The 27,085-nt window shown below is 35.4% G+C and overlaps 1 protein-coding gene across 7 annotated transcripts in view; it reads left to right on the top strand.

Moving 5' to 3' along the window:
- NCOA7 (nuclear receptor coactivator 7) overlaps positions 1 to 27,085 on the top strand; it is a 156,390-nt gene that overhangs the window by 126,587 nt on the left and 2,718 nt on the right. For 6 of the 7 annotated variants that reach the window (XM_003769414.4, XM_031964313.1, XM_031964316.1 and 3 more), the window contains 4 exons: positions 8,158 to 8,305; positions 24,189 to 24,314; positions 25,053 to 25,205; positions 26,902 to 26,997. In XM_003769414.4, coding sequence (XP_003769462.1) covers positions 8,158 to 8,305; positions 24,189 to 24,314; positions 25,053 to 25,205; positions 26,902 to 26,997 — 523 coding nt within the window. Of the gene's footprint in view, positions 1 to 8,157; positions 8,306 to 15,022; positions 16,735 to 24,188; positions 24,315 to 25,052; positions 25,206 to 26,901; positions 26,998 to 27,085 lie in introns of those variants that run through there. The other variant, XM_012549326.3, reaches the window with a different exon arrangement.

The following is a 27,085-nucleotide window of genomic DNA, read 5'->3' as shown; positions in this document are numbered from 1 at the left end:
TCCTTGTATTGATCAGAATTCTTAAATCTTTTTTTAATAAAAAATTTTTGCCAATTAACAAATATTTATTGCTTCTTCCTCTCACCTTCCCTTTACTTCCAAAACAACAAACCCAATTTGTATCTAATTTCTAATTTTGAGTTTGTTTTTTTATTTTTGCAAAAGTTCATAAACTTTGGGGGAAATGAATATTCCATTATGTGTCTCTAAACTTTTTCAAAATGTGAGGTTCATTCAAAAAATATTTACTATCTACCTAGCATAGCATACTATGAGGTATTTAGAATATATGTGATATATGCATTTAGCATCATATGTGTGTGTGTGTGTTTGTGTATGTGAAGTATATATAGTCAGGGCAGAGTTAAAAATATCCAATTTGTCGTCTTATCTAGTTGAGAGAACATTTTAATTATATAATCAGAACCAAATGTGATAAGCCCTATATACCTCTTTGAATCAATCAATTAAAGACATTGTGAGGGAGACTGAATTGTGGCAGAAAAAAAGAAACTGACGAGAGTAACTGGATCTATAACACTTAGAGAAGAGGGAAAGAAAATAAAAATCTAGCAGTTACAACCACAGTAAGTTGCTGCAAAGTAAGTGTTGCTATTTTACAGCAGAGGAAAATGAAGTAAAGTGGTTTGCCAAAGGTCACATATCTTGTAAGTATCAGGATAAATTTGAACCGAGGACTTTCTGACTCCAAGTCAGAAATATATGCACTGGTCCACCAGCTGCCTCTAGGAAGAGCCAGGCTGTGGGAAGTCCCTTGAAAAGGTCAGCTCTTTTCCCAACTTCTTCTCTCAATTCCTGCCTGTCCACATATACTTTGATATAATCTGCTGATTCGTTATCTATTTCCAGTAAACTGAATTTTGCCTTTTCCAGAGAGGCCAAGGTTTAACTAAAGATATAAATGCAAGTGTAGACAGAGAGCTTCTGCCAGGACTTAAAATTTGCCTTAACTGGAAGCTGACTAATTGTGACTGAACTCATAACTTTTATGTAAAATAAAATCTTTAAAGCCAAAGAAGAGGAAATTAGGTAAGCTTTAGGAGCAATTACATTGTCTCACAGGCTTAAAAAGAAGCAAATTATTGTAACATAGTATTAAATATTATATTGTTTTGTATATTACATACATCATTTTATAATAATAGCTAACATTTATATAATGCTTATTACATGCCAGGTACTGTACTAAGCCAGGTATAATTATTATCTCATTTAACTCTCACAACAACCCTGGGAGGTAATATGCTATTATTATCTTTATTTTAAAATTGAGGAAACTGAGGCAGGCAGCGGTTGAGTGACTTGCTCAGGCCCATACAGGTAGTAGTACCTGAGATCTTGTTTTAATTCATGTCTTCCTGACTACAAACCTGATGCTCTATCCACTGCAACTTATATTTTAGACATTATTCCTGATTAGAAAGGTTCGAGGATGCTAATAATATATATATATACTTTGCACTAATCAAGAAGTCTGGGAGAAATTATTTCTATTCCTAGTAATTCTTAGAAGCTTTTCAAGCCACTGTGCTGTAGTTTTTTTTTCACCTTTTTTTGAAAGAAGCAATAATTTCTATTTAGATGTCAGGCTTTCCCCTCTTCCCTCTTTAGTTTAATCATCTACAGTATCTTAAATCTCAAGAATTAATTTGATGTTCTAGTTAATTTTTTTAAAGTCTAACTGATTTAAGCAAGAATAGTGATATGCAACTTGCCAACCTGTGTATTAATGTTTAATCCTAGCAGAATTAGTTGGTTATAGTGGGTTGAATAATAAATAAGCTGACCTCCTCCTCCTCTATCTCCTTTTCCTCCTTCCACTTCCCCCTCCTCCTCCTATTCTTCTTAAAGTTTCTTCTCCTTCTCTTTCTTCTTCCTTGATTAAGGAAAAAAGGGCCCTTATAAGAAAACAATATGTATATAAATGACTGCTGACACCCATATTTAGATGCTAAATGTCTTTCAAATACAAGCTACCTATCTGTAAATTCTAAATCAAGTAGTATTGACTATAGTATAGACGTTCCACAGGAGATTCTTATATGGTGCACAGAGTTAAACTCAATACTCTACAGCAGTGTAAAGCATTCTGGATTTGAAATTAAAGACGTAGGTTCAAATTCCAACTATTATATTTGTTACTTGTGTAATCTTGAATAAGCTAATTAAACCTTGCAGGCCTCAGTTTCTTCAAGTAAAATTGGGCATTTAGATGGCTTTTAAAGTTTCTAACTTTAAAACTGTTTCCCTGTGAGGCTCTTTTTAGTTGGAAGTAGTTGTGTTATAGGGCAGCAAGTTGGCGTAGTATATACAGTGCTGGGCTTATAATCAGGAAGACTCCACTCAAGAATCTTACTATATCCCTGGACAAGTCACTCAACCCCATTTGCCTTAATTTCTCATTTGCTAGAAGAGGAAATGGCAAACCACTCCAGTATCCTTGCCAAGAGAACCCTGAAAGAGTTCACAAAGAATTGAATACAACTGAACAATAAAGTTATGATTCTAGATTGAAAAGAAAAATATTCTATGTGACTGTTTTTTCAAGTCAGAAGTACTATTTGAGTAAATATTGTCCCACTAGCAATCTGTCTAATGTTTTATACAAATATTAAATTGATTTTAGGTTTTGCTCTACTTGATTCCTTTCATAATAGAAGATTCATTTGATTTTTTATGTAAATATGTTCCATTATTTTAAATGCAAAACTAGTAGAACAGCAGATAATAGTATTTCTTCATTCTCCAAATTGATACTTTTAATATATACAATTTTGGTAACAAGTTCTTAAATATTTGGTGTTTATGCACCTAGATTTTGGATATATCTGAGAAAAATATGAATGCAAAATTATGGTTAAACTCAATTCCACTTTGTAAATCATTATATTCCTTTGCATAAATATCATTTCAAACACACTTGTAACCTTTTATCTGCACAGGACAGGTATGTGGTCAGTTCTTTAAGATGTGTAATTCAGTAAAGATATTTTTGGTATTGGTGATAAGATTTTACAGTCTAAAACCAACCACTGTTCTGGCATTACTATCCTGACTGGGCATCTGTGAGAAGCTTGTAAGGAACACTCATAAAATTATTCAAAAGTAGCATCTCTTGGCTTTATCAGATTACATCTTCCAGAAACACAAGTGGAACTTTACTTTTAAAATTCTGATTATTAAATAGCTATGTGTCTTGCATTGTATTAGATTCTAGGAATGCTACATATGAAACAAGGGATGATAATCCCTTATCCTCAATAAATATCTAATATTACACCAATAATTTATATGAAAATTTATGTCACCAAGATGAGATATTTTACCATAAATATCTTCTAGAAGGATCATTTAGCCAGTTTTCTTCATTGTATTATTTCATAAACTCATAAATTTATTTCTTTAGACTGTGTTTAATCACCATGTGTTCTGTAGTGTCATGGAAAGGGTACAACATTCAGAGCCAGAGGACAATGGGTTAAATTCTAGCTCTGCTCCTTATTGTCTATGATCTTATACAACTCATGTAACTTCTGTGGGCCTCCATTTTCTCATCTGGATAATGAGGACCCTATAAAGTCACTTAGGCTTTTATTTTGTTCTCTTAAGAATTTAATTGAGCATCCAAATTTACTTAGTGGGTACTTGGGTACAAGCCTCTTTTTTTAATAATATCAAGTTGGGTAAATTGTAGATAAACTCTGTAACTTTGGGGTAGAAACTGACTTTCCTATCCTGCATCTGTTGACCATTGACATATAAAGATCATAATCTCACTATTAACCCATATAAAGATCATGTCACTATTGTGACCTGCTTTGTAATTCTTGGAACAGATAACTGATCTTTCCTCTTTCCTTCATTATCACTTAAGTCTTTCAAAAGATGAAATTCTGAGATATTTAGAATTGGTGGTCATTTTTTTATGCTATAGCCATGAGTTATTAAACATTACAGAAATCTTAAATAATTCTTGTGGCTATTAATAAGTCAGATTCTTAAGGTATTTTTCAGTACCATATGTATTGTTCAGTACTACAATGCTGTAACAATGTTTATATCCTGATATTTTATAGATGAAGAAATAGACTCAAAAAGGTTAAATGCTTTGCCCAAAATCATAGCTAGTAAGTGGGAATTTGAAATCTCAAATCTAAATTAGTTCTTTCCATTACAGAATGAAATGCCAATATAACACCAAATTTAGAAATAAAATATTTCCTCGTGTACAGATCATCAACACTAGGACTATACAACATCCAGGCCATTTTCACTGTTGCCTAACTTTTCTAGTAGCTGTGACCATGAAATACAAAGGATAAACTTAATTACCAAATTTTTTGTATCCAAAGAAAGAAATATACCTTTTCTTTAAAACTGAGTGAAGAAGCAGCTCTGCATAAATTAGAGCTCTCTGCTACGGTTAAGAAAACATTAAAATAGAAAGAAAGAGAGGTGAGTAGGGGGGTCAGGAAATCATTGGGTGGCTATTGAGACGATACAGATGCAGACCTTCCCATGAGGGATTTTGTCCTAATATAATTTGTCCCAGCTCTGGCTGACCTTAGAGTTTGAGGAGGGTAAATGATTTGACCACCTTCATAATTATGAGCTGAGAACATGATGATAGGATGGAAACAACACCAAAGGTGTATTCAGGGTACCCAGGTTCTTGCCCAGCAATATAGAAACTACAGAGCTTAGCTCTTATTTAACAAAAATAATTAAAATAGAAAGATGGTATACTTCCAACAGTGGGCTATACCCAAGTGTGTTCTGGAAAGAGAGTTGTTACATTTGCACTGTGAACATTTATACAGAAATCTGCAAGTGCTACAAATCAAGGTTTAAATTATTGTTCTTGTTGATTTCTAGACTTAAGAATGTGATAGAGAAAATGCTGATATTTCAGTTTAAACTTAAAAATATGTCATGCACATTTATTTTTTGGAGAGCTACTAGTTAAACATTTACCAGCACACCCCTGACTATTTCACAAGTGAGTTGTTGCCCTATGCTCAACCCATACATAGCCTCACTGTCATGGAATTTCCACCTATGGCTACTAGGATTGCTCCCACACCCTCAACTGAATTAACCTTGAAAAGTTTATTTGAGATCATTTTGCATGCCAATTAGCCCAGGTTAAAAAAAAATGTTACTTCTGGCTCTGACTCCTATTATTCTTAACCATCAACACATATGGAGTCCCTAGACCTGGATACTAATGCCACCATGCTAGGAATCCGGGTACAAAGACAAAAATAAGATGGTCTCTGCTCTGAAGCAGAACAATAATCTACTGAGCAATAATATGTGCACTGACTTCTTTTTAAGTGTTTATGGGAAAAGCACTTTGCATACCTTAAAAATATTATAAAAATGTAAGTTATTTTTCGTGTAAGTATTTTCCTCAAAGATGAGAAGCAGGCATTAGAAATGAAAGTGGGTGGTTTTAGGAATTCAACCATAGTATTTACACATATGTGCTTTCTTGTTTTTACCCCTGAAGTATAGGTCATTTAGTAGTTCTACAAATTCCTAGAAATGTAGTATGAAGAGATCCAAATTAATTAGCTTACTTTAAAAAAAACAGGTTGCTTATTAGAATCCAAAAGTCAATGTGGACTGATTAAAACCTGGATTCTGAGGCCATCTACAGGCCAGATTGGGAAACAACACCTTTTAGATCATAGGATCAGATAATGGGCAAATTAAGGAAACAGTTTTAAAAGTGAAAGAAATATGTTTCTGAACTAAAATTTAAAAATGCTTCATCACCATCCTGGAATATTGGGAAGAAAATATGAGAAAGGAGAAAAAATATAGATTCTTCACCATGTTACTCAGAGGCCTTAGACTTAAAAGTCAGTAGCTCTGCTATCAATTTGAGTTGTAATGCTTTTTTCCCCCTCTTGGCTTTCCTGCCAAGAATAGATATGTTACAAGAAGCACTGTACTTCTTAGGAGTTTATTATATATGCCATATAAATCTCCCTTCTGGGTTGCCCACTTCAGAATGTGCTTTTGTGATCTCTCCATCTCCCTTAATTCTCTTCAGAAATTTATCCTTCTGTCCCACCCCAAAATACCACTTCTGTCTTTGTTATTAATTGGTCTTTAATAAAATTATTTGCAATGCTCTGATGGATATTATAATCTTAAATCTAGTATTGATGCAACTATTTTTGACTCTCTCTAATTGAGCCTAGAGATCTAGAGGAGGCTACCTGTGACAGGATGGAACTATTGCTATCACATATGTCTTGTCTTTTTTCTATGCTTCAGCTTGCCAATGGTTCCTAGTGCTTTCTACAGGTATACTTTAGCACCACTGGTATCACTCAAGGCTATATAATCTTGGGCAAAATACAACCTTCCTCCACCTCTGTTTCTTCATCTGTAAAATGATGAGTTTGGACTATTGGTCTTTGAGGTCTTTCCTTCCAGTGGTGTTTCTAGTGATGATCCTATAATCCTAAAGTTGCTTAGACATGAATTTGTGTCTTTGAACATAGGAAAAGGTAATGCACAGTATTGTAAAACTGATACTTTCTTATATCAGACATTTTTGGAAAGATAATTAGATGTTTGCCAAGGTAAGATATTTCCAGGGATTAGAAAGCAGCACAGTGCTCTATTTTGTAATGTCTGTTAAGAACAGGCATAACTAAGAGTAATACCAAAGACCTCTTTTTCTACCTTTTCTCCTCTTTAACCCCTGATTTTTACCCTTCTGCCTGTTTTTTGATAGCTATTGTTAAGGACAGGCAAAAAGAATAAAGGAGTCCTCAACATTATTAACAGTGGCCAAATCAAAGAATAATTCCGGGTCAATGACATCTCTTGACTGAAGCCTGGAAGATGTGGAGAATTCTTAGATTCATCACTTCACTTAAATATTTTTAGTTATGGTCAAACTTTATATTTTATTAGATGTGGAACTCCCCTTGAGAATTTTAGGAGATATTAAATATGCATTAGGAGATAGTTTTAATGATGTCGTCAGGAGCTGCTCTTCTAACATTTAAAATCCTTCCTATCTTCTCAAGCTCTTAAAACCTATGACTCTAAAAGGGAGACAGCACCACCACTTCCACCACTATAGTGGAAATTCTGCTAAATGTCTTCTATGTACAAAGATTACAATGAACTTAAAAGTCACCTGACTCCAGGATGAATTAATTAAACCTTTTCCATTTCCTTCTGTTCCATATTCTTAATGTACTGCCTCATTTAAAAAAGCAAGAGAAAGAAAGCAATTTATAATTACAGTATTATAAAGACAAAATGTCTTTGAAGTGCAGTTCAACTCTGATCAATCCTTGATCAATTCAAGGACCATCATTTCAGAGGACCAAGGATGATACATGCTACCCACCTTCTGAGGACAAGAGAGGAGATGGAAATAGATACAGAATAAAAAACATTTTTTATGTGACCAGTGTGGGGATTTGTTTTGATTTGCTTGACTCCGCATATTTGTTCCAACAGTTTTCTTTTTCTTTTTTTTTCCAATGGAAAGAAAAAATAGATTTTGTTAATTATTTTTTTTTTAATTTAAAAAATTAGAAGCTAAGGGTAAGCTAAGAAAGGAATTAAATTTATTTTGCAGTGAAGTTAAAGAAAGTGCCTTTCTTATGGTTGAAATAAAATGTCTTCTAATCATTCTATTCTCTTCATCAGAAACTTTTTATGAAAATGACAATATACTTGACCCACAGAAAACCTTTTATCCGAGCATGATCTCTTTGTTCACTGCTCAGATCATACCTCTCACTTTCATGGAAGACAAGCTATATTTGATATGAAGAGTTAGAAGATTCCAGCTTTTTGTTATGTGGCCGATCAGGTTTTCTTTCTAGGGCTGATGGTACCATTCTCCTGCAACAGTGAACCACAAGATACAATTTTAAGCAACACATCATTTCTTCTGATTTCTGTCATTTGTCTTGTTTTCAAAATTTTAAAAGTTACAGATAGAGATAACTTTTGTGCAGCTGATAATTAATTTCCTAATTGGCGAAATGGATTTACTTAGCAGAAGATTGGCATAGTTCAGCCCCCCTAAATTTTTTTCTAATTTTTTAAAATATCTGGTCACTAAACTATGCTCCTTTCCTCTGTGTTTTTCAGGGTAGATCATTTATATACCTTCTTTGTTCAGTGCTCTCCAGAAGTTTATGGAAAAGATGCCAAAGAACAAGGGTTTGTCGTGGTAGAAAAGGAAGAGTTGAATATGGTCGATAACTTTTTCAGTGAGCCAACAGCTAAGAGCTGGGAGGTGAGTGCACACGCTAACTCTTACAGCTGTCATTGAAAATGCAGAAAAGCAAACAGATTTCTGTAGCCAGCCTCTTTCCAGGAGTAACACATGCATGTATATTCATATTCACATATGTTTGTATGTAGTATGTATGTATATGTGTATACATATATACACATACACAAACACATAATACATATAGACTTATATATGTTTTTAGTTGAGGAATAAAAGGAAATTAAAGGAGTTTTTTACTACTTTCTTAGTATAGAAAGTATGAGAACTCACTCCCAAGTTTACTTTAGAAGTTGTTTTATTTATAATTTAAGCAAATTCATTATTTGTTGAATTGAATGAACTTGAACTTTCTTGTATTTCTATAATGTTTAAATATGGTTTTCCTTTGCATCTAATCCCTTGTAGTATCTAGCAGTCAAGATTCCTGCTCCCTAGTCTGTGATACTTTACTTTCAGTGACATTGGATGTGCAGGTTTCCTTGTGTGTGGGAAGAGTGCTAAATCACTTTACCCAAATTAACTAATCAGAGACATCTTCAGTTACAAAGAGAAAGCATTTATTTAGTCCCTGCAGGAAGAAGCCCAAGCACGCCCGGGAAGGCATCTCAACTCCCAACATGTGCCTGACATGACAAGCAGGAAATAGTAAAACTGGTTAAATAGCAAAAGACCCAAGTCTTTTCATTGGAAGTACTAAAAAGGAAGTAACTTTTAATTGACTAATGGTCACCAATGCTGTCTGCTTCCTGTGGGTCACATCACTTCCTGAAGCTGACTTGGGTTCCGACCTTTAGAGATCTCTAGGCCTTAAGATTGTGTGACTTCCTGTAACCTGCAGACCTCTGGTAATAGGGATCACATGACTTAGGTCTGTTCTACTCCATCTCATAGACTTTTTGAGAAAACTTCACCTGGTCTCACTCACCCCGCTCTTTTTCATCCATTTGGAGATTTCTCACACCAAATCTGCTATTTTTTCCAGTAGGGTATCACTGTGATCTGGGCCTTCAGTACTAACTGTAACCCGCCCTCTACCATTTAGAATCAATACCCACACATCAGTGGAAGCTTTCAGAAGCCATTTTAGCTAATAAATCTTGAACTATTCTAATGAGTAAGTGCATAAGCAAACAGTTGACAGGATATTGCTGCTTAAAACAATGAGCAGGAATCAGAGACCCCACTTCCACCAGCTCCTGCTATCTGTCTTGGAAACCCAGTCATCACAGATCAACAGATATGGCAGTCAGTTATCCGTAGAACTACAGCACTGTGGAGGCCCAGGAGCTTCAGGGCCATTGTCATATCATTCTCACCTCAAGCAGTCCAGACTCACATTCATAAGGGACAAAGGTCTCATCTTATGGAGCTGCTTCAGGCTTGATAAGGACATAGAGCTGGCCCTGTCCAATGGTCTGGTACAGACTGAGGAGGGGAGGCAAGTGACTTGTAAGCGGTGTCAGCCATGTCTGGTGCAGACTGTCAGAACTAGGTCTCAAGTGATATTTGGATTGACCAAGTAGTTGGAATTTCATGACTTGGAGTCTGGAAGAAGCAACTCTCACAAGTATATTAAAAATACAAGGATCAAATATGAGCAAAAGAAAAAGAATAAACAAAAATGTAGTTAATATGGAGGATAGTAACCAGGAGCCCCACCCAGAGGAAGACTTGGGGGGAGATGAGGCCATCATAAATGCCTCTCATACAAGCAGTTTTTCCTAGGATAAATATCAAAGAATGTTTTCCCCAAATTCCTGCTTTTGTTTCCTCAAAGGAGTAGAGGCAATGGGTGGAACATTGTGCCCTTCAATGAGTATGATCTCCTTTAACCAAAAAAACAAACAAACAAATAAACAACGACAACAACAAAAATCCTAGAGCCCTTAGTCTCAATAATTTTACCCAATTATTACAGGTGTTAACAAAAACAAAAGCAGTTTGAAGCCACTCCAAGGGGCACATGTGCAGGTCCTTTTAACAGTCCTTTTAGAATTTATTTGCTTGGGCTATATGAGGTGCCATAATCAGGGGCAAACAGGCAGCAGCATGGACAGCTGAACTGTAAGCCTGTTTCCTTTCACCTGAAGTAAATTCTCTTTCCTTTGAGAAACAACAGAAATCTCTCTAGGTCCATGAACAGCTTTTAGTAATTGTTTTTCATGCATACTTAATAGGGAATTGTTTGGCTTTCAAAAATCCCCTTTCTTTCCATATAGCCCCCATGATCATACAAAACATGAAAAATGTATTTGAAATCAGTATAGATCTTTGAGAAGTAAGCAAGGGATCTAAGATTGGGTTCCAGAGACCCCTAGGACTTAGCCCCGCCTCCCATCAATGTACAACTGTAGACAGGAGATTAGTTTGGCTTTCTGGGTCTTAAAAACTTTGGCCTAATCAGGTCGTGCTAAGATTATCTGCTTTCTCTCCCAGTGAGCAAAAGGAAAGATGGGAGGTGGCCACAAATACTTAGGGAAAGTGAGTCTTCAAACAAAGAAAGTAGCCTCAGAAAGCAAGAGATTTTATATAGCAGCAACCAGAGAATCCTCCAGGGCTGGGCTACAAATCAAAATATCATCTATAACTTTGTATTGTGCCTCATACCTTCCATTGACCACTTGCTCTGATTACAGATATTTGCTATAAGAGGAAAAAGCAGGGACATGATTTAAATAGGATCAAAACTGTTCCCTCAGGGCGTGACCTGAGAGCACATACAAAATTAATTATCCTTAATTCAATTTTACTTCAGGTAATCGTTCCAGGTTTAATAATTCCACCTTAATCCAGACTCAGGAATAATCAAGTGGCTTCTTAGTCAAAAGAATGCCACTGGGAAACTGAGTCAGAAAGATCCCACCTCGACAGAGGCCAAGACCATCCTCAATTCTTTCCCAGATACTACTTTTCATCTGTAACAATTTCTTCTGAGTAGCTTGTGGCATATTCCTTTTAGATGGTGGATCACTGGCTTGATGATCTATCAGACAGTCATACCTGATGCTGCACTCCCAAAAGATTTTATCTTTAATAGCAATTCTCAGTCAAAGCTTGAGATGAATCTAGCTCTCAAGGATCACATATTCTAAGTAGATACTAGCTATGACCTTACATTGATAACAATAAGAGATTCATCCTAGAAAGTTCACAGCTTATCTTTCATATCTAAATAGATGGTTTTAAGTTCAACATTACACAAATCATTTTGCTTTTAAAATGCTCACTATGTAGAGAAATTCTAAATTGCACATTGTCCATAACAGAAACAAGGGACAAAAGCAAAAACTATTATTCTCAAAAGTTCCTTTAAATAATGGATACAATTTTAAAATGACTTAATACAATTAAAAGTCATACAGAATATAGAATATCCTAATTTCCCATAAAAAAGTTAATCAGAATTAACATTAATAATTTCTTCATTCTTAAAAAATATTATTTCAATTTCCTCCAGTTGAGGAGTCCCCATAAACTTTTTGGAAATAACCCTATCAAATCAGGTTAAAATTCTGCTCTAAGAACTTCAAGAAAGTTATAGATCACATTTGTTATCATATTCAGGTGTGGCAGGGAGAATTAAATGATCACCTTTTATAAACTGACAGATCTTTCCCTTACCCCTTCCCTCACTCCACATGACATTTCTCCCAAGTCCATCATGCTTCCCAATCCCACTTATCACAGCTAACTCTTTTTAGGGTGCCAAGTCCTCTCAGGATCAGCTCACCAGCCAAGGACATGTCCCAACTTCATGAGGTGTCTCCTTTCCCCTGACAAATGGCAAGTTCCACTAGGAGCTTGCTCCTTTTTGTCTAACCTACTCCTCTTTCCTGTTCCAACATGCTGTGTTTCTCTGTCTCTGTCTCCATCTATCTCTGTCTCCCTATTTCCAACATGCTGTCTCTCCCCCTTTAACACCTCCCATCTCCCTTTCTCTAATATACTGTCCTTCTTTTTCTCCTTCTAACATGCATGCGCTCTCTCTCTCTCTCTCTCTCTCTTTCCTCTTCCTCCCTCCCTCCTTCTAACATGCTTCCAAACCAATAATCCTTAACAATTTCAGGTTTCAATATTTCAACTGTGATATTGACTAGATGTTCCAAACTATCAATTGCTTTTGCAAATCAATCATTCTTGTCCCTTATCTTTAAAATCATCTCTTCTTTTCCCCACAGTCAAAAGGGATTTTGTGCAAAAGGATTACAACTTATATAAAAGTGCTTTTTACTATCATATATCAAATAACAAATTTCATTGAACTGATTGAGCATAGTTTCTTTTTTTTTTTTTTAATTTTAATAACTTTTTATTGACAGAACCCATGCCAGGGTAATTTTTTACTGCATTATCCCTTCCACTCACTTCTGTTCCTATTTTTCCCCTCCCTCCCTCCACCCCCTCCCCCAGATGGCAAGCAGTCCTATACATGTTAAATAGGTTACAGTATGTCTTAGATACAATATATATGTGCAGAACCGAACAGTTCTCTTGTTGTTCAGGGAGAATTGGATTCAGAAGGTATAAATAACCCGAGAAGAAAAACAAAAATGCAAGCAGTTTACATTCATTTCCCAGTGTTCTTTCTTTGGGTGTAGCTGCTTCTGTCCATCCTTGATCAATTGAAACTAAGTTAGATCTTCTCTTTGTCGAAGAAATCCTCTTCCATCAGAATACATCTTCATACAGTATTGTTGTTGAGGTATATAATGATCTGGTTCTGCTCATTTCACTCAGCATCAGTTCATGTAAGTATCTTCAATCCTCTCTGTATTCATCCTGTTGGTCATTTCTTACAGAACAATAATATCCCATAACATTCATATACCACAGTTTACTCAACCATTCTCCAATTGATGGGCATCCATTCATTTTCCAGTTTCTGGCCACTACAAACAGAGCTGCCACAAACATTTTGGCACATACAAGTCCCTTTCCCTTCTTCAGTATCTCTTTGGGGTATAACCCCAGTAGAAACACCGCTGGATCAAAGGGTATGCACAGTTTGATAACTTTTTTGAGCATAGTTCCAAATTGTTGAGCATAGTTTCTTTCTCTCCTTCCTATCCCACCTGTCACTGTTGCAGTCAGGGAATGGGGGAAGGGGAAGAAAAAGAGACTCTTTATTCTATATATTATCCTCCTTCAAGAGGCCTTAATTTAGTTGAATTTGCTTCCAAATTACTTTACACACACACACACGCGCGCACACGCAATTCATTTATCTCAAAGTTGGTATTATATGTTGATCACATCTAAAAACCCATATAAAGTTACCAAGTATGAAGCAATTAAAACTAATAAAGAATTTAACACTCATATAGCATTTGCTTTACGCTAAGCACTTTGGAATCTTGAAATGACCAATTTCCAAACTCCCCATTCAGTACTCTCAAAAATTTTCCTGCAGCTCCAACTGGCCAAAGTCTACAGGAATGTCTTTTTTTTTTTTTTTTTTTTTAACAAATTCTAGTTCATAGAACAGACATGACACAGACATTCTGAACAAAAACACAAATACAAACAAAAATTACATGGAAAAGTACCATATCTTCCCCACACACAACAAATGTATCTAATTTAGTGTACTTTTTTTTTTTTTTTTTTTTTTTGCCCCAAAGATTTGAATTGGACTGCTCCCTGCCTTCAAAAAAAGGGGATGATCCTAGGGTTCCCTACTAGGGGCTACTCTTTGACACTGGATCCCCAAGTCTCTCTGGGAAGAGCATCCAGTGTCATAGCTTGACCTCCTGTAATACACAGAGCCAACTTCTCCACTCAGACCATAAAGCCTGGAAGGAGTCTCCTTCCTTCCCAGCCAACCAGGGTACCCCTGTCTCCTTCTGGCTCACCCTTTGCACTGGATCACCAAGCCTTGGTGATACTAGGGCAAATCGCCACTTAAGGACAGCCCAAGGATACAGGCAGTGTCCTGGGCAGAGCAGCTCCACTGCCCCTTCTCCTTCTACCCCTGGATTTTAGGCACATAAGTTACCTGCCTGTTCACTTGCCCTCAGGCTTCTTCGAAGACTTGTGTTTGCTTTATGTTTGTATCTGAGTGTCTCTCCTAGCTCATATGTCCCAGAGAGGAAGGTGAGAGACTGATTTCAAGGATGATCAGAGAAAACCCAACCTGGCACCTACCTTGAATCAGAATCCTAGCTATCTCTCTGGGAAGCCACACAACCTGGACTGAGCCCCCATAAGCAGTATGGGATAGATGCTAGATCTCTTCATCTTTAACTAATCAGAGATATCTTCAGAGACAAAGAGAATGCATTTATTTAGTCCCTGCAGGGAAAAGCCTAAGCACCCCCAGGAGGCAACCCAACTCCTAAAGGTGCCTGATCTGATAAGCCAGAAATAGTAAAGCTGGTTAAATAGCAAAAAACCCAAGTTTTTTCATTGGATGGACTAAAAAGGTGACCAATGGTCACCAATGTTATCTTCTTCCTGTGGGTCATGTCACTTCCTTTTTTTTTTTTTTTTCTTTTTTTTTCTTTTTTTTTTTAAATTTAATAGCCTTTTATTTACAGGATATATACATGGGTAACTTTACAGCATTAACAATTGCCAAACCTCTTGTTCCAATTTTTCACCTCTTACCCCCCCACCCCCTCCCCTAAATGGCAGGATGACCAGTAGATGTTAAATATATTAAAATATAACTTAGATACATAATAAGTATACAGGTCATGTCACTTCCTAAAGCTGACCTGGGTTCTGACCTTTAGAGACCTATAGGCCTTGAAATCATGTAACTTCATGTAACCTGCAGACCTCTGGGAATAGGAATCATGTGACTTAGGCCCAAGATCTGATCTACTCCATTTCGTAGACTTTTTGAGAAAACTTCACCTGGTCTCACTTACTTGTTTTTGTATATGATCCATATATCTGTTAGATCTTCCTAAAGTAAATAAAGGCTATGTTTATCTCCCTTTAAGCAATTTGGTCATTTTCAGGTTTCATTTATCTTGTAAGCAAATTTGCAACCCAAGTGTTCTTGTCAATCTTGTGTTCACTTCTACCAACAAATATTCTCTTGCTCCATACAATTGCTTAATCAACCTTAGAATTGTAAAGGGTCCAAATCCCTCATTTAGAAAAGGAAACTAAATCCCAGAGAGATTAAATGATCACAGTATATGCCAGTATATGTTTGTGGAGGATTGCCTAGGATCACACTGCTCGTATATGTCTGTGGGAGGATTAGAACTTTGGTCTTCTTAACCTCAAATCTAGCATTGAAACTAATGTATTACCTAGTTCCTTCCAGTGGAGGTAAACTAAAGATGGCTCAAGAACCCTTCCATAATCTCAAGTACGTAGCAGACATAGTTTAGCTTTTTTAGATGGCTTTTTGACAATAGAACAAGGCCATTAGGATCCCCTGGTACTTACATACACTGCCTAGCTCATTGGATTGCTGAGAGCAAAGTGCTTTGTAAACCTTAAAACAATAGAAACCTAGGCTGGTATTATGATATTCACTACTGGTTGATAATAAAAGGCGCTTATCCACTGAGAAGAACAGCAAATGTACGATTTTATGTTGATTTCAACCTGCCAGGCTGCCTGCCAATGGAAAGAAGCCCTGTTTGTATCATCTTCTGGAAATCAAATGCTCCTTCACTTTCCTTTCGGTTATACATTCCTTACAAGATGAAGCATGTTATCCAAGGCACACACTGTTATTCCGTCTGCTAAACACTCAGCCAATTGAAGATTCCTATTCAATAGAGCAGACTCATGCCTGTACTCTTCATGTTGCTCCAGATTCTTCTATGTAATGTTAGGTACAAAGAAGTCATAGGATCATAAGTTAATAAGTTGCCCATTGTCACAGGGCTTCTAAGTAGCCAAGCCAGTCTTCTGACTCCAAAAAAAATACATGTTTCTCAGAGCAATAATTACCTCTTATCAGGTTGGAGGAGGCACCAAAATCTTGGGTGAAGCAGTTCAGGTGAGCATTGGGACTGAGAAAAGCACCAGAAAGGGGAGGAGGGGATATGGGGTGAAGATTAAAACAATGAGGTTTTGTTAACCTTAATTAGGAAATTAAGTTTGAAAGGTGAAAGCTCACTTTATAGCCTTGGGCCTATATCTAACAGGAAGTGAGTGTTTACTCTCAATCCTAATTTGGGTGTGTTCCTGTAAAATAGTGAACCCTATCCTAAGGGAAATAGAAACTTACTCATGCAGGAAACTAGATAGAGCAGAAGCTGTTGTAGCAGCCACTCTGGTTGCTGCAGTCACTTTGGGTTGCTAACTGCTTCTGAAGGTAGAGAAAGTCTTTGCCCTCCAGAGGGCAAGAGGCTGTGAGAGAGAGCAAGTACCTTCACAACCTGACGATGAGACTAAAGCAAATGGCCTTGGACATTCAGATCCTGTACTGTGCCAGACCTGACCAGGAGCCTTTTGTGAAGGTAGGACAGATTATGCTTTCATTGTTTTTGAATCCCCAAGACGCTAACAGTACAGTGGAATATTCTGTTTCCAAGCCCATTTCCCTTAAAAGAGCTCAGCTTTTATTTCATTATGATGCAGTAGTTTTTATCTGTTTTGGCAATTTGTACTTTTTGCTCTTTCTAAAATAAGAAAGGCACGAAACTTAACTAGAGTGTGTTTAATATTTCATTGTTACTTGATCTATATACCTCTGGCAGTTTTAATACTCTCTTTGGAAGTAGTACTTCATTTGATGTATTTAAAATGCATAACTTTGGGGGTTTTCTTGATTTTTAACTTCCCTTTATCAGGAAATGCAATTTAGGAGGAACTGGCCACTTCATCTGATGTATTTAAAATGTATAACTTTAGGAGGTTTGTTTCTTTTTAAGTTCTCTTTATTAAGAAATGCAACTTTGTAGGAACTGGTATTTTGATTTATGTTCTGACATGCTACCTACTTAAATCAGTGGTCATTTGTGACCATTTCTGTGCAAGTAACAGTTATTTGAATTGGTGTCTTTTGATGTTTTGTTTTGCTTTCCTGGAAAAATGAAGGTTATTGTTTATATTTATTTTACCGAGGTTATATTTTTGTTTTCTAGCAATATGCCTATATTACCGAGGTTATTTTTGTTTTCTAGCAATATGCCTATCGATTTTTAGGGGGTAAAACAATGGGTTCCAATCAAACACTCTATGGGAAAAAGATGGATTTGAATTAAAAAGATCACTTAACACCTTTGTGAGATTGAGGTTATATTGAGGTAGTATTGAGGGCTCTCTTGGACTCAGTTTCCTCTTCTGTAAAATAAGGGGTTGGACTAAATGAACTCTGAAGTTCTTCCTGTGATCCTATAATTCAAACTCAGATACAAAATAGAAGATGCCATTCACTTTAAATCATTTCCCAACATAAGAAAAGTAACTCTGACCTTTTGGTTTTGAACTATACAGACCAAATTTTCAGCTGGTTGACATCTTGCCCAATCACTTGCAAAGTTATTTTTCAAGACAAAAATCTTTAGCAAAAGTTGGCTACTCTTTTAATTTTCTCAACAGAAATCATCAATAACCTTGAATTGGAAAAGACAATAGAATCCTAATTTAGAACAGGAAGGGAACTATAAGATCCTCCACTCCAACTCCCTTATTCTACAGAGAAGGAATCAATGGTCCAGAAAAGTTAAATGACTTCTCCTAAATCCTTTAAGTAGCAAGTGGCATGGCTGGATTTTGAAACCAAGCTCTCTTGACTGAAAATCTAGTGTTTTTCAATTGTGCACACTTCATACCCGGTCATGTGGTCTATTACTTTAATTTTTCACTAATTTTTAAACCTAGAATCCCCTTGTCCTCCTGACCTACAAATTTTTACTTTTTGGTACTACAACTCTGGTCCAGGGTTACTCAGTGTTTACTAGAAAAAGTTATAAAATTAAGTCAAATTTAACAAAATTTATAGTACATGACCCAATTGGGCCCTCAGAAAGTTTTACTTTTTCTCTCCTATAAACATTGTTCTAAACCTTTTCTTTCGCCCATTCCCATAACTGAATTCTCATTCCTCACACCTATTCCATTAATTCAATGAGAAGAGAGATAAAACTGTTCAAATTCCTTCCTGATCAGGTTTCCTCAAAACTCTATGACACTACCCTCAACTTTCTCCTTTCCCCCTCCATTTTCAGAAAAGATGTTACTATTTGAATGTTGATAACAATTATAACAACAATAATGCCTAGTATTTATGTAATATTTTTTAATGTTCACAAGGTGCTTTATAGATATCTCATTTGATCCTCCCAACAACCTTAGAATGGCAGATATTTTTATCCTCAGATTATAGATAAGAAAATAGGCAAACAAGAGCTTCAGTGACTTCCTTTTGGTCACATAACTAATGTCTTATGCCCGAGAAAGTTACAAGAACTGCTAACTCTTGAACCCATGCTTAAAACCCCTGGCTTTCTCACTTTTAAAGGATAATAGTCATCCATTGGTTTTAGGAACCAAAAATTTTGATGCAATTCCAAATAAAAGTAATTAATTACTTATTAAGTTCTTCACTCCTACTATCCATTATTATACTCACCTTTCCCCTAATCTACAACATCATCCTCCCACATAAAACCAGCAACTTTCCATTACTATGTAAAAACACAGTTAAATTAACTTTCTTCACCAGCCTCATTCCATTAACCCTATTCATCCACTCAGGACAAGAAGCCACAATTACAAATTGACAATGATTCTCAATACATTTATTGAGGCTAGATTTCAAGTCAGGTTTTCCTGCCACCAAGTCTAATGTTCTATCCCCTGTACCGCCTATCACTGACCCCATTTTCTCCCATTTTTTCCAGGACTCTGGTCTGTTCAGCAGTCATCATTTCTCTTTTATATATTTCAGTGACTCAACCAACAAACTAACTCAAGTCTCCTAACAATAAAAAATACTTCCTTAGACACTTCTACATCGCTCAGATTTTAAACTCTTTCATCCTCTTCACTCTTCTGGGAAAAAGTAGTTTGTATCCATTGCTTTTATCTTCTGGTTATTATGTTCTCAAGATAATAAGTTGATCATCAAGAAACTGATCTTTGCAAAAAAGTCTTGCTTCTCTCCCCACCATTTTACTAACTGAGGAAGAATCATCAAGGTTTTATTTTTCATTCTCTTTAATTTCTGTGTAAACAATATTTGAATGTTATCTATTTTGTCATTTCAAATACTTTTAAAAATTTGCTTCAGAGATGCAATTGCCCTTGTTCTCCTGTTGCCTCCCTGACTACTTCATCCTCTTCCCAATTCCTTAATGCAAATCTTCTCCAAACTGCTTTCCTTGGCTATTTGAGAGAAGAAAGAAAGGGAGAGACAAACAGAAAGTGAGAGTGGAGTGGTAGGAAGGAATAGAGGGACAAAGGGAGAAAGGGAAAGTGAGAGGGAACGTGTTGGTGAAGTGCCAGGATTTGGGGAAAATTAGCTATCCCTCAATCACTCTCCATAAGAGAGATGCATAAGAGATAATAAGAATCACATTTAGATTCCCCCAACCTAACCTAGAATTCTTAGCAGGACCTAGGGACCCTGCAATATTCCAAAGATACTTGGACAAACAAGTTCAGGAGTTAAGCAAATCAAGAGTATATCATAGAGGGCAGAAACTTTGTCTAAGTCTAGTATTCCCTGCCCAAACCCAGCCCAGCCTGAATCTTTCCCAAAACTATTAACAGTAGGAACCCAGCCAGAAAGAGCAGCCTGAGGATTTTGGGGACTGCTCCACTGAGACACTAGTGGGTCAAGCCCATACTGGAGAAAAGACTCAGGCAAAATCCAGCCCTAGTTATCCCTAAACCTGTGAGGGGAGGGGGGAAAACCACACATTAGAGTTGTCCTTGTGCCATTGCCCAGAGGGGTGGACTCCAGGCAGAACAGAAGGAGGTCCTGGGATAGCTGTGAAAAGGGAGCCCAATACAGAAATATCTTTTGCATAATTTCACATGTATAATTGATGCCAAATTGCTTGCTTTTTTAAGAAGGGAGAAGGGACAGGAGGAAGGAAAAAAAATTGGAACTCATTTTTAAAAACTTAGATACTGAGATAATTGAGATGAGCAAATCAAGGAAAGCTGAATACCATGAAGAAGTACCTTGGTTTAAGTGATATCCAGAGGAAAAACCCAAAAGAGGATGGTGACTCTCCAACAAGTCTAGCTAAAACCTCCTTAAAAAAAGAAAGTCCTGGTTTTTTTTTCCAAATAAGATCAAGGGGAAAGCAATGAAGGCCATTATCACCAGTGCTATTTAAATTATTGCTAGAAATGCTAGCTATAAAAATTAAATGAGAAAGGAAATTGAGGGAGTAAACATAATAGAGAAAAAAATTATTGCTTTTTTCAAATGAGGTGATGATACACTTAATAATCAATTAAAATAAATTGAGATAATAATTTTAGCATTGTGGCAGAATATTCAATAAATCCACATAAATCTTTACCATTTCCACATATCAGCAGCAAAACTCAGAACTAAAAAGAGCTATCATGCAATGAAATCGTTGAATCTTTGCAGCAAATTTTTCTTAATAAAAATCTTATATCCAAGATATATTTTTAAAAATCTGAATATTTAACCAATCTCCAGGAAATAAGTGGTTAAAGGATATAAATAAGAGTTTTCTTAGGAAGAAAGTAAGCTAATATCATGATGGAAATGTTCTAAATTACAAATAATCATATTCAAAATATAGCAGCATTAGATTGGCAAAGATAGCAAAAAAGGAAAATAATACATGTTTGAAAGATTGTGAGAAAACAGACATACTAATCTTATTAGAACTATTTTAGAAAGCAATCTGGAACTTTACCCCAAAAGATATCAAAATGAGCTATATTTTAACCACATTTAGTCCCAGCTATACTACTACTAGGCCTATGCACCAAAGAGATAAAAGAGAGAAAAGATCTATATGTACAAAATTATTTATAGCAGCTCTTTTCATGTTAGATAAAAATTAGAAACTAGTGAGATTTCTTCCTTTTGGGGAATGGCTAAACAAATTGTTGTTGTACATGAATATATATTATTGAACTATGAGAAATGATGAAGCAGACATGATGATGTTATGAAATCCTGAAAAAGGAATAATTCTATGAACTATACAGAGTGAGCAGAAGTAAAACAATTTTTATGACAGCATTTTAAGGAAAAATTAGCTTTAGAACTCTAATTAAAGTAAACAAACAAACAAACAAAAAAGATGAAATGCTACACTCCCCTTCTGACAAAGAGGAGAATAACCTAAAATCTTGAAAGAGATATATGTTTTTGGATGTAGCCAATAGAGGAATTTGTTTTGTTGGCTAATATATTGAAGACTATCTTTCAGACTTTATTTTTTAATTTGTTCAAATGGAAAGGAAGGTTAGTGAGAGGAACAAATTAAGTTTTTTTTTTTTTTAATCAAAGTTAAGTTTTGGTATCCTTTCCCTCTAAATCTCTCTTTCCTTGTATCTTCACTATTTCTGGTAACATTCATTATTTCTAATAATTTCTGATTGGTAATATTCTATTAACTCTGTCTGCGATATTAGAAATCTTAAGCTTATTTTCGATTCTTTTCTCTGACATACCTCTTATTTACATACCCCCTAAAGCACACACATATTTTCTCTCAATTTCTATTGCTTCCATCCTAATACTAGCATTCTTTACTACACACTGGTACTATTGCAATAACTTCCTAATAGGTCTTTCTGCCCTCACTCTCTGTCCCCTCTAATTCTTTCTTGATACCATTGCCAAAATAATGCTGTTATTACTTAGGTCTGGACATTATTCTGTTCAAAAATTTTCCATGATTCCCTTGGGAAAAGTTTTTTATTTCCCTTGGCAGTTGAGACCCTAATTATCCTTTTGCCCTTAAGTTCCTCTGTCTAAAGAATGATTCCTCACCAGATAGATAGCTTTCTATATTAGACTTTCATTCTGACTTAGAAACCCCCCATTACTGCCAGTTCTGGGATATTCAAGGTCCATGGGTTGGTTATAACACTATACCTCATGACTTAAAATACTTTAGCAACCATTCATACAATATATGTAACCAAACAAAGAAAGTGATGTATCCAAATGAATAAATTTCAAGATCTTATGTCACAGAGATAATAGAATTTAGAGAAGGAAGGAATAATGACAGTTATCTAGTCTAAACCTCTCATTTCATAGATGAGGAAATTAAAATTCAGGTTAAATGATTTGCCCATTCTCAGACTCAGTTATGCCCCTACTAAACAGTCAGAGCTAGGAAACAAATGATTGTGTTCAAGTGCTAATCTTAATACTTTTCAGTAGCCTATAATTGTCATTTGTATATTAGAGATTAACTGTTGGTGCATTCTTTTCATGGATTAATAGAGTATATGACTTATATTAGTAAGGCATTATTCAATTACTCTTAAGTTATAAGGAAAAAACATGATGTCTTAAAATGTGCAATTTTTAAAATTTTTAAGTTTTTTTTTTTAATTTAATTCCACAGAGTTTGGCTTTTTTTTTTTTTTTTTTTTTTTTTTTTTTTTTTTTTTTTTTTTTTTAATATAAATACTAAAGAGTCTTGTTTTCACATACTAGTCAAAATAAGATCCTTTTTCCTATGGACAAACACCATGGTCTAGAAGATAGAAAGCTAACCTTGAAGCTACTACTTAGAAAATATTTTGTGTGTATTTTTTCTTTCCTAAATTTAAACAAAAATATTTAGTAAACACTTAATACATATCAGACACTGTGCTAGCTACTGGAGATACAGAAAGTAAAACAGAAATATTCAGTTCTCTTAAGGAATACATGTTATGTCAGGAAAGACAATATGTACACGTATTAATATTTCCAAATAAATAAATTCAAGATTATTTGAGGTGAAGGAAACCCTTGCAGTGGAGGTTCACATTTTCCTGGTTTATATCCACCTTATGAACTTCAAAAGCATAAGGTAATATGACAAATTCAGTAGATTTTCACTGAAGAAGATCAATTATCTTTAGTTTTTAGTACACACATTAATCTGGTCTTCTCACTATACCTAGAAAAGAGATATCAGACATTAATTAAGGATTTTGTGTAACGTTTCAACATTTGTGCCTGGGTAAGTTTGAAGTATATTTTTCTGCTTACATAATTTGAATAAACTAGTTGTCTCCACCTTCAAATTTGAAAAAGGTTGTAAAAGAAAGCCTTCATCAGTTTAAGTAGGGATATAAAATTTTTGATTCTGGGCATTACATTTTGGGAAGGCCTTTGATAAGATGGAAAGTGTTCAGAAGAAGGCAGCCAGCCTAGCAAAGGGCCATGAGTTCATGCTAAGTGTAAATTGCTTGAAGGGACTGGGGTTGTTTAGCTTTGAAAAGAAAAGGCATAGAAGAGGGGAAATGTATCCATATTTTTGTATTTGAAATAGTGCAGATTAGATTTTTTTTCTATTCTGCCCTCTAGAGTAGAATTTCAGAAACAGTGGGTCAGAGTTGCATAGACAAATTTAGGTTCTAAGAGAAAACATACAGAGCACTGGGCCCAAACTCAGGAAGATCTGGATTTAAAACTGGCCTCACTTACTAGCTGTGTGACCCTGGGCAAGTCACTTAATCCTGTTGGCCAACAAAATGATCTAGAAAAGGAAATGGCAAACTACTCCAATATCTTTGCCAAGAAAATTCCAAATGGGGGTTGTAAAGAGTTGGACACAAGTATAAACAACTCAAAAACAACAAAAAATTAGAATAGGAACTTTGGGAAAATTATGGTTCTCTTCTCACTAGATATCTTCAAGCATAGGCTGGATGACTACCTATTTTCTCTTGGTTATTGATTGGACTAGATGGCCACTGAGGTCCCTTCCAACTCTGAAATTATACCATTCTGCTATTTCAGATAATTACAGTTGAAGAGGCCAAACGGAGAAAGAGTACTTGCAGTTATTATGAAGAGGATGATGAAGAGTCCCTCCCAGTCTTAAAGCATCATAGTGCTCTCCTAGAGAATATGCACATAGAACAGGTATGAATCATTATTATTAGAGTACTAAGAAATCAGCCTTCAAGGATTTAAACAAAACTTTTGCATAAAACTAGAATAGAAGTACTGTTGACATTCAAGGGAAGGTATAGACTACCTATAATACAGGAGGCTGTTTATGAGGTAACATACAAGCTGGCTTCTCTTTCATTTTCAGCTTGTTGAAATCTCCTCCTGTCCTTCAAGGCCCAATTCAATTGTCACTTCTTCCTTAAGGCCCCACTCTACAAGTAATCTCTGCTGCTTCTAAAAACATTCTAACACTTCGTTTGCATCTCGTACAGTTATGTTAGCCTACTTTACATCAGTCTTATTTGTGTATGTGTCCAGTATGCTAGGCTTTGTCAACAAAAAGTAGAACTATATTGGCTCTAATAGGTAAAGAATTTACAAGATAACTGTTGTCAGTAGTCACAGAAACCCTGAGAAGAAAATTGTTTTCTGATCTGTATCCTTGATAGGATTCATTTACTACAATTCTTTCTTTTCCCTCTCATTTAGCTTCTGTATCCCTTATACTAGTGAAAACTTTGTCTGTCAAAACAAGGAAATTTGACTAATGAGTATGGTAATATGGATTTACTAAAATGAATTTCATCTTCATTCCTAATGAACATGGAAATTATAGTAAACTGGAGTGTGTTGTCTAACTTGGGTTATTAGAGTAATAGATGATTTGTTTCATTTCTTTCTCTTATTTCATAATCTTTCTATTTCAAGCTTGCTCGACGACTTCCAGCAAGGGTGCAAGGATATCCATGGAGGTTAGCCTATAGTACTATAGAACATGGCACAAGTCTGAAAACTTTGTACCGAAAATCAGCATCTCTAGATAGCCCTGTCCTTCTGGTCATCAAAGATATGGATAATCAGGTTAGAACTCCTTACTATTTTTTGCCTCTTAACTCTTCAAAAGAAGTTCATATAATTTATTTCTTATTTCTTGCATATAATATTCTAAATTTTAAAATACTGTACAGGATAAAACTGCACTAAAATTTTTGAGGACACTGTTTAAAGTTAAGTTCTTGTTATTATCTAGTTATACATTTTCACTGTATTGCAATAATGAGACTTAGTAATTATTGAAACAGGAGTAGAGGAAGAGAGAGTTTTAGTTGTTGTTACTATTCTTTGTTAATAATTCTAGTGAAAAGTTTGATAGTAAAAACTGTGTGTGTGTGTGTGTGTGTGTGTGTGTGTGTGTGTGTGTGTGTTTTGGTAGGCTTATGTATTATATATACTTTAGGAAAAAAGCTTTTAAAATTTTTATTTATTTTTAACATTAAAAAAAATTCAGTTCTATATTCTCTTCCTCCTCCCCAACCCTCCCATCATTGAGAAGGCAAGCAATATGATATTAGTAGAGTACATTTTTGAATGTGTGTATACTATATATACCATTAACTAAAATGAACTTTTAGGATTACCTTTCTTTCTACCTTAGCTTCTTGTTTAAAGCTTCTTAAACTGTGGGTCATGACTTCATATGGGATCATGTAACTGAATGTGGAGGTTATGAATGTATGATTTATTATCAGTAAATGTTTGATTGTATACCTATATATCCAGTATCACATAAAAATTTCTCAGGCAAAAAGGTAACAAGTAGAAAAAGTTTAAGAAACCTTGGTATAAACAGAAAGAGAGCTTTTATAGGTATCTAGCTATATAGTATATAGTTAAATTCTTATGGTGTTTCTCATATCATAGGGTTGTCTTATATATTAAATAAGAACTTATGACCAAGGAATAGACCTGCTTGTATCCTTCCTCTGAACAAGAATCTTCCATGATTCCCTATTGTCTCTAGGGAAATGACAAACTATTCATGTTGGCATGTAGAATTTTCCATAGTGTATTTCCAGTATACAGTTTTAGATTTCTTTCACTTTATTTCCCTTCAAGTATTATATGTATTCCAGCCAAATTGTCCTACTTACTGATCCTAGGACTAAATATTATGTCTTCTGCCTAAACTGCCCCCTCAACCTATGACTGGAATGTACATCACTCCCCCTTACTCCTAAGAAGTCTTATCTTCCCTTAGGATTCAATCCAAATACCACATTGAATGGGAAACCTCTTTTTATCTCCCACAAGTTTTTAGTATTTTTTCTACTCAGATTATCTTGTATTTACTTATCCATTTATAAGCTGTATCCTTCTGCCCACAATAGATTATAAACTAATTTAAGCCAACAATTTCTGTATGTGCATGTATGTGTGTGTGTCCCAGGATTCTGCATATAGTCACAATACTTCTTGAGTTAAATTGAATTAACTTTTGCAAAATGTTCCATAAGTGTTTAGGTATGACTGTTCTGTACAGGGAAAATCCCTGCTAGTCATACTTGTAAAACAAAGAAGAGAAAAAATTTTGCACTCTTAAGCATTCAAATCTAATCAGAGAATAAAACTTAGAGCTCTTACTTGCCAGCAATCCACTCTTGCATCTGAATTTATCTGATGTAATGGAACATGTTTAGGAGGAGGGAGATAAAAGAAACTAAGACAATTCTGTAGTTTTAAAAGTTGATTTTGAAACTAATACTTTGTATTTTGACAGATTTTTGGGGCATATGCAACTCATCCATTCAAGTTCAGTGACCATTACTACGGTACAGGAGAAACTTTCCTCTATACTTTCAGTCCAAATTTCAAGGTGACTATGTGGGAGAAAAATGTAATATGATAACCCTGTTTTCCCCAGGGGACATTGAAACAGAAAGCTTACCATAGACCAACCTAAT

Source organism: Sarcophilus harrisii, chromosome 4 (genome assembly GCF_902635505.1).
Source record: "Sarcophilus harrisii chromosome 4, mSarHar1.11, whole genome shotgun sequence".
Taxonomy (NCBI): Eukaryota; Metazoa; Chordata; class Mammalia; order Dasyuromorphia; family Dasyuridae; genus Sarcophilus; species Sarcophilus harrisii.
This window is presented reverse-complemented; position numbering and strand designations above follow the sequence as displayed.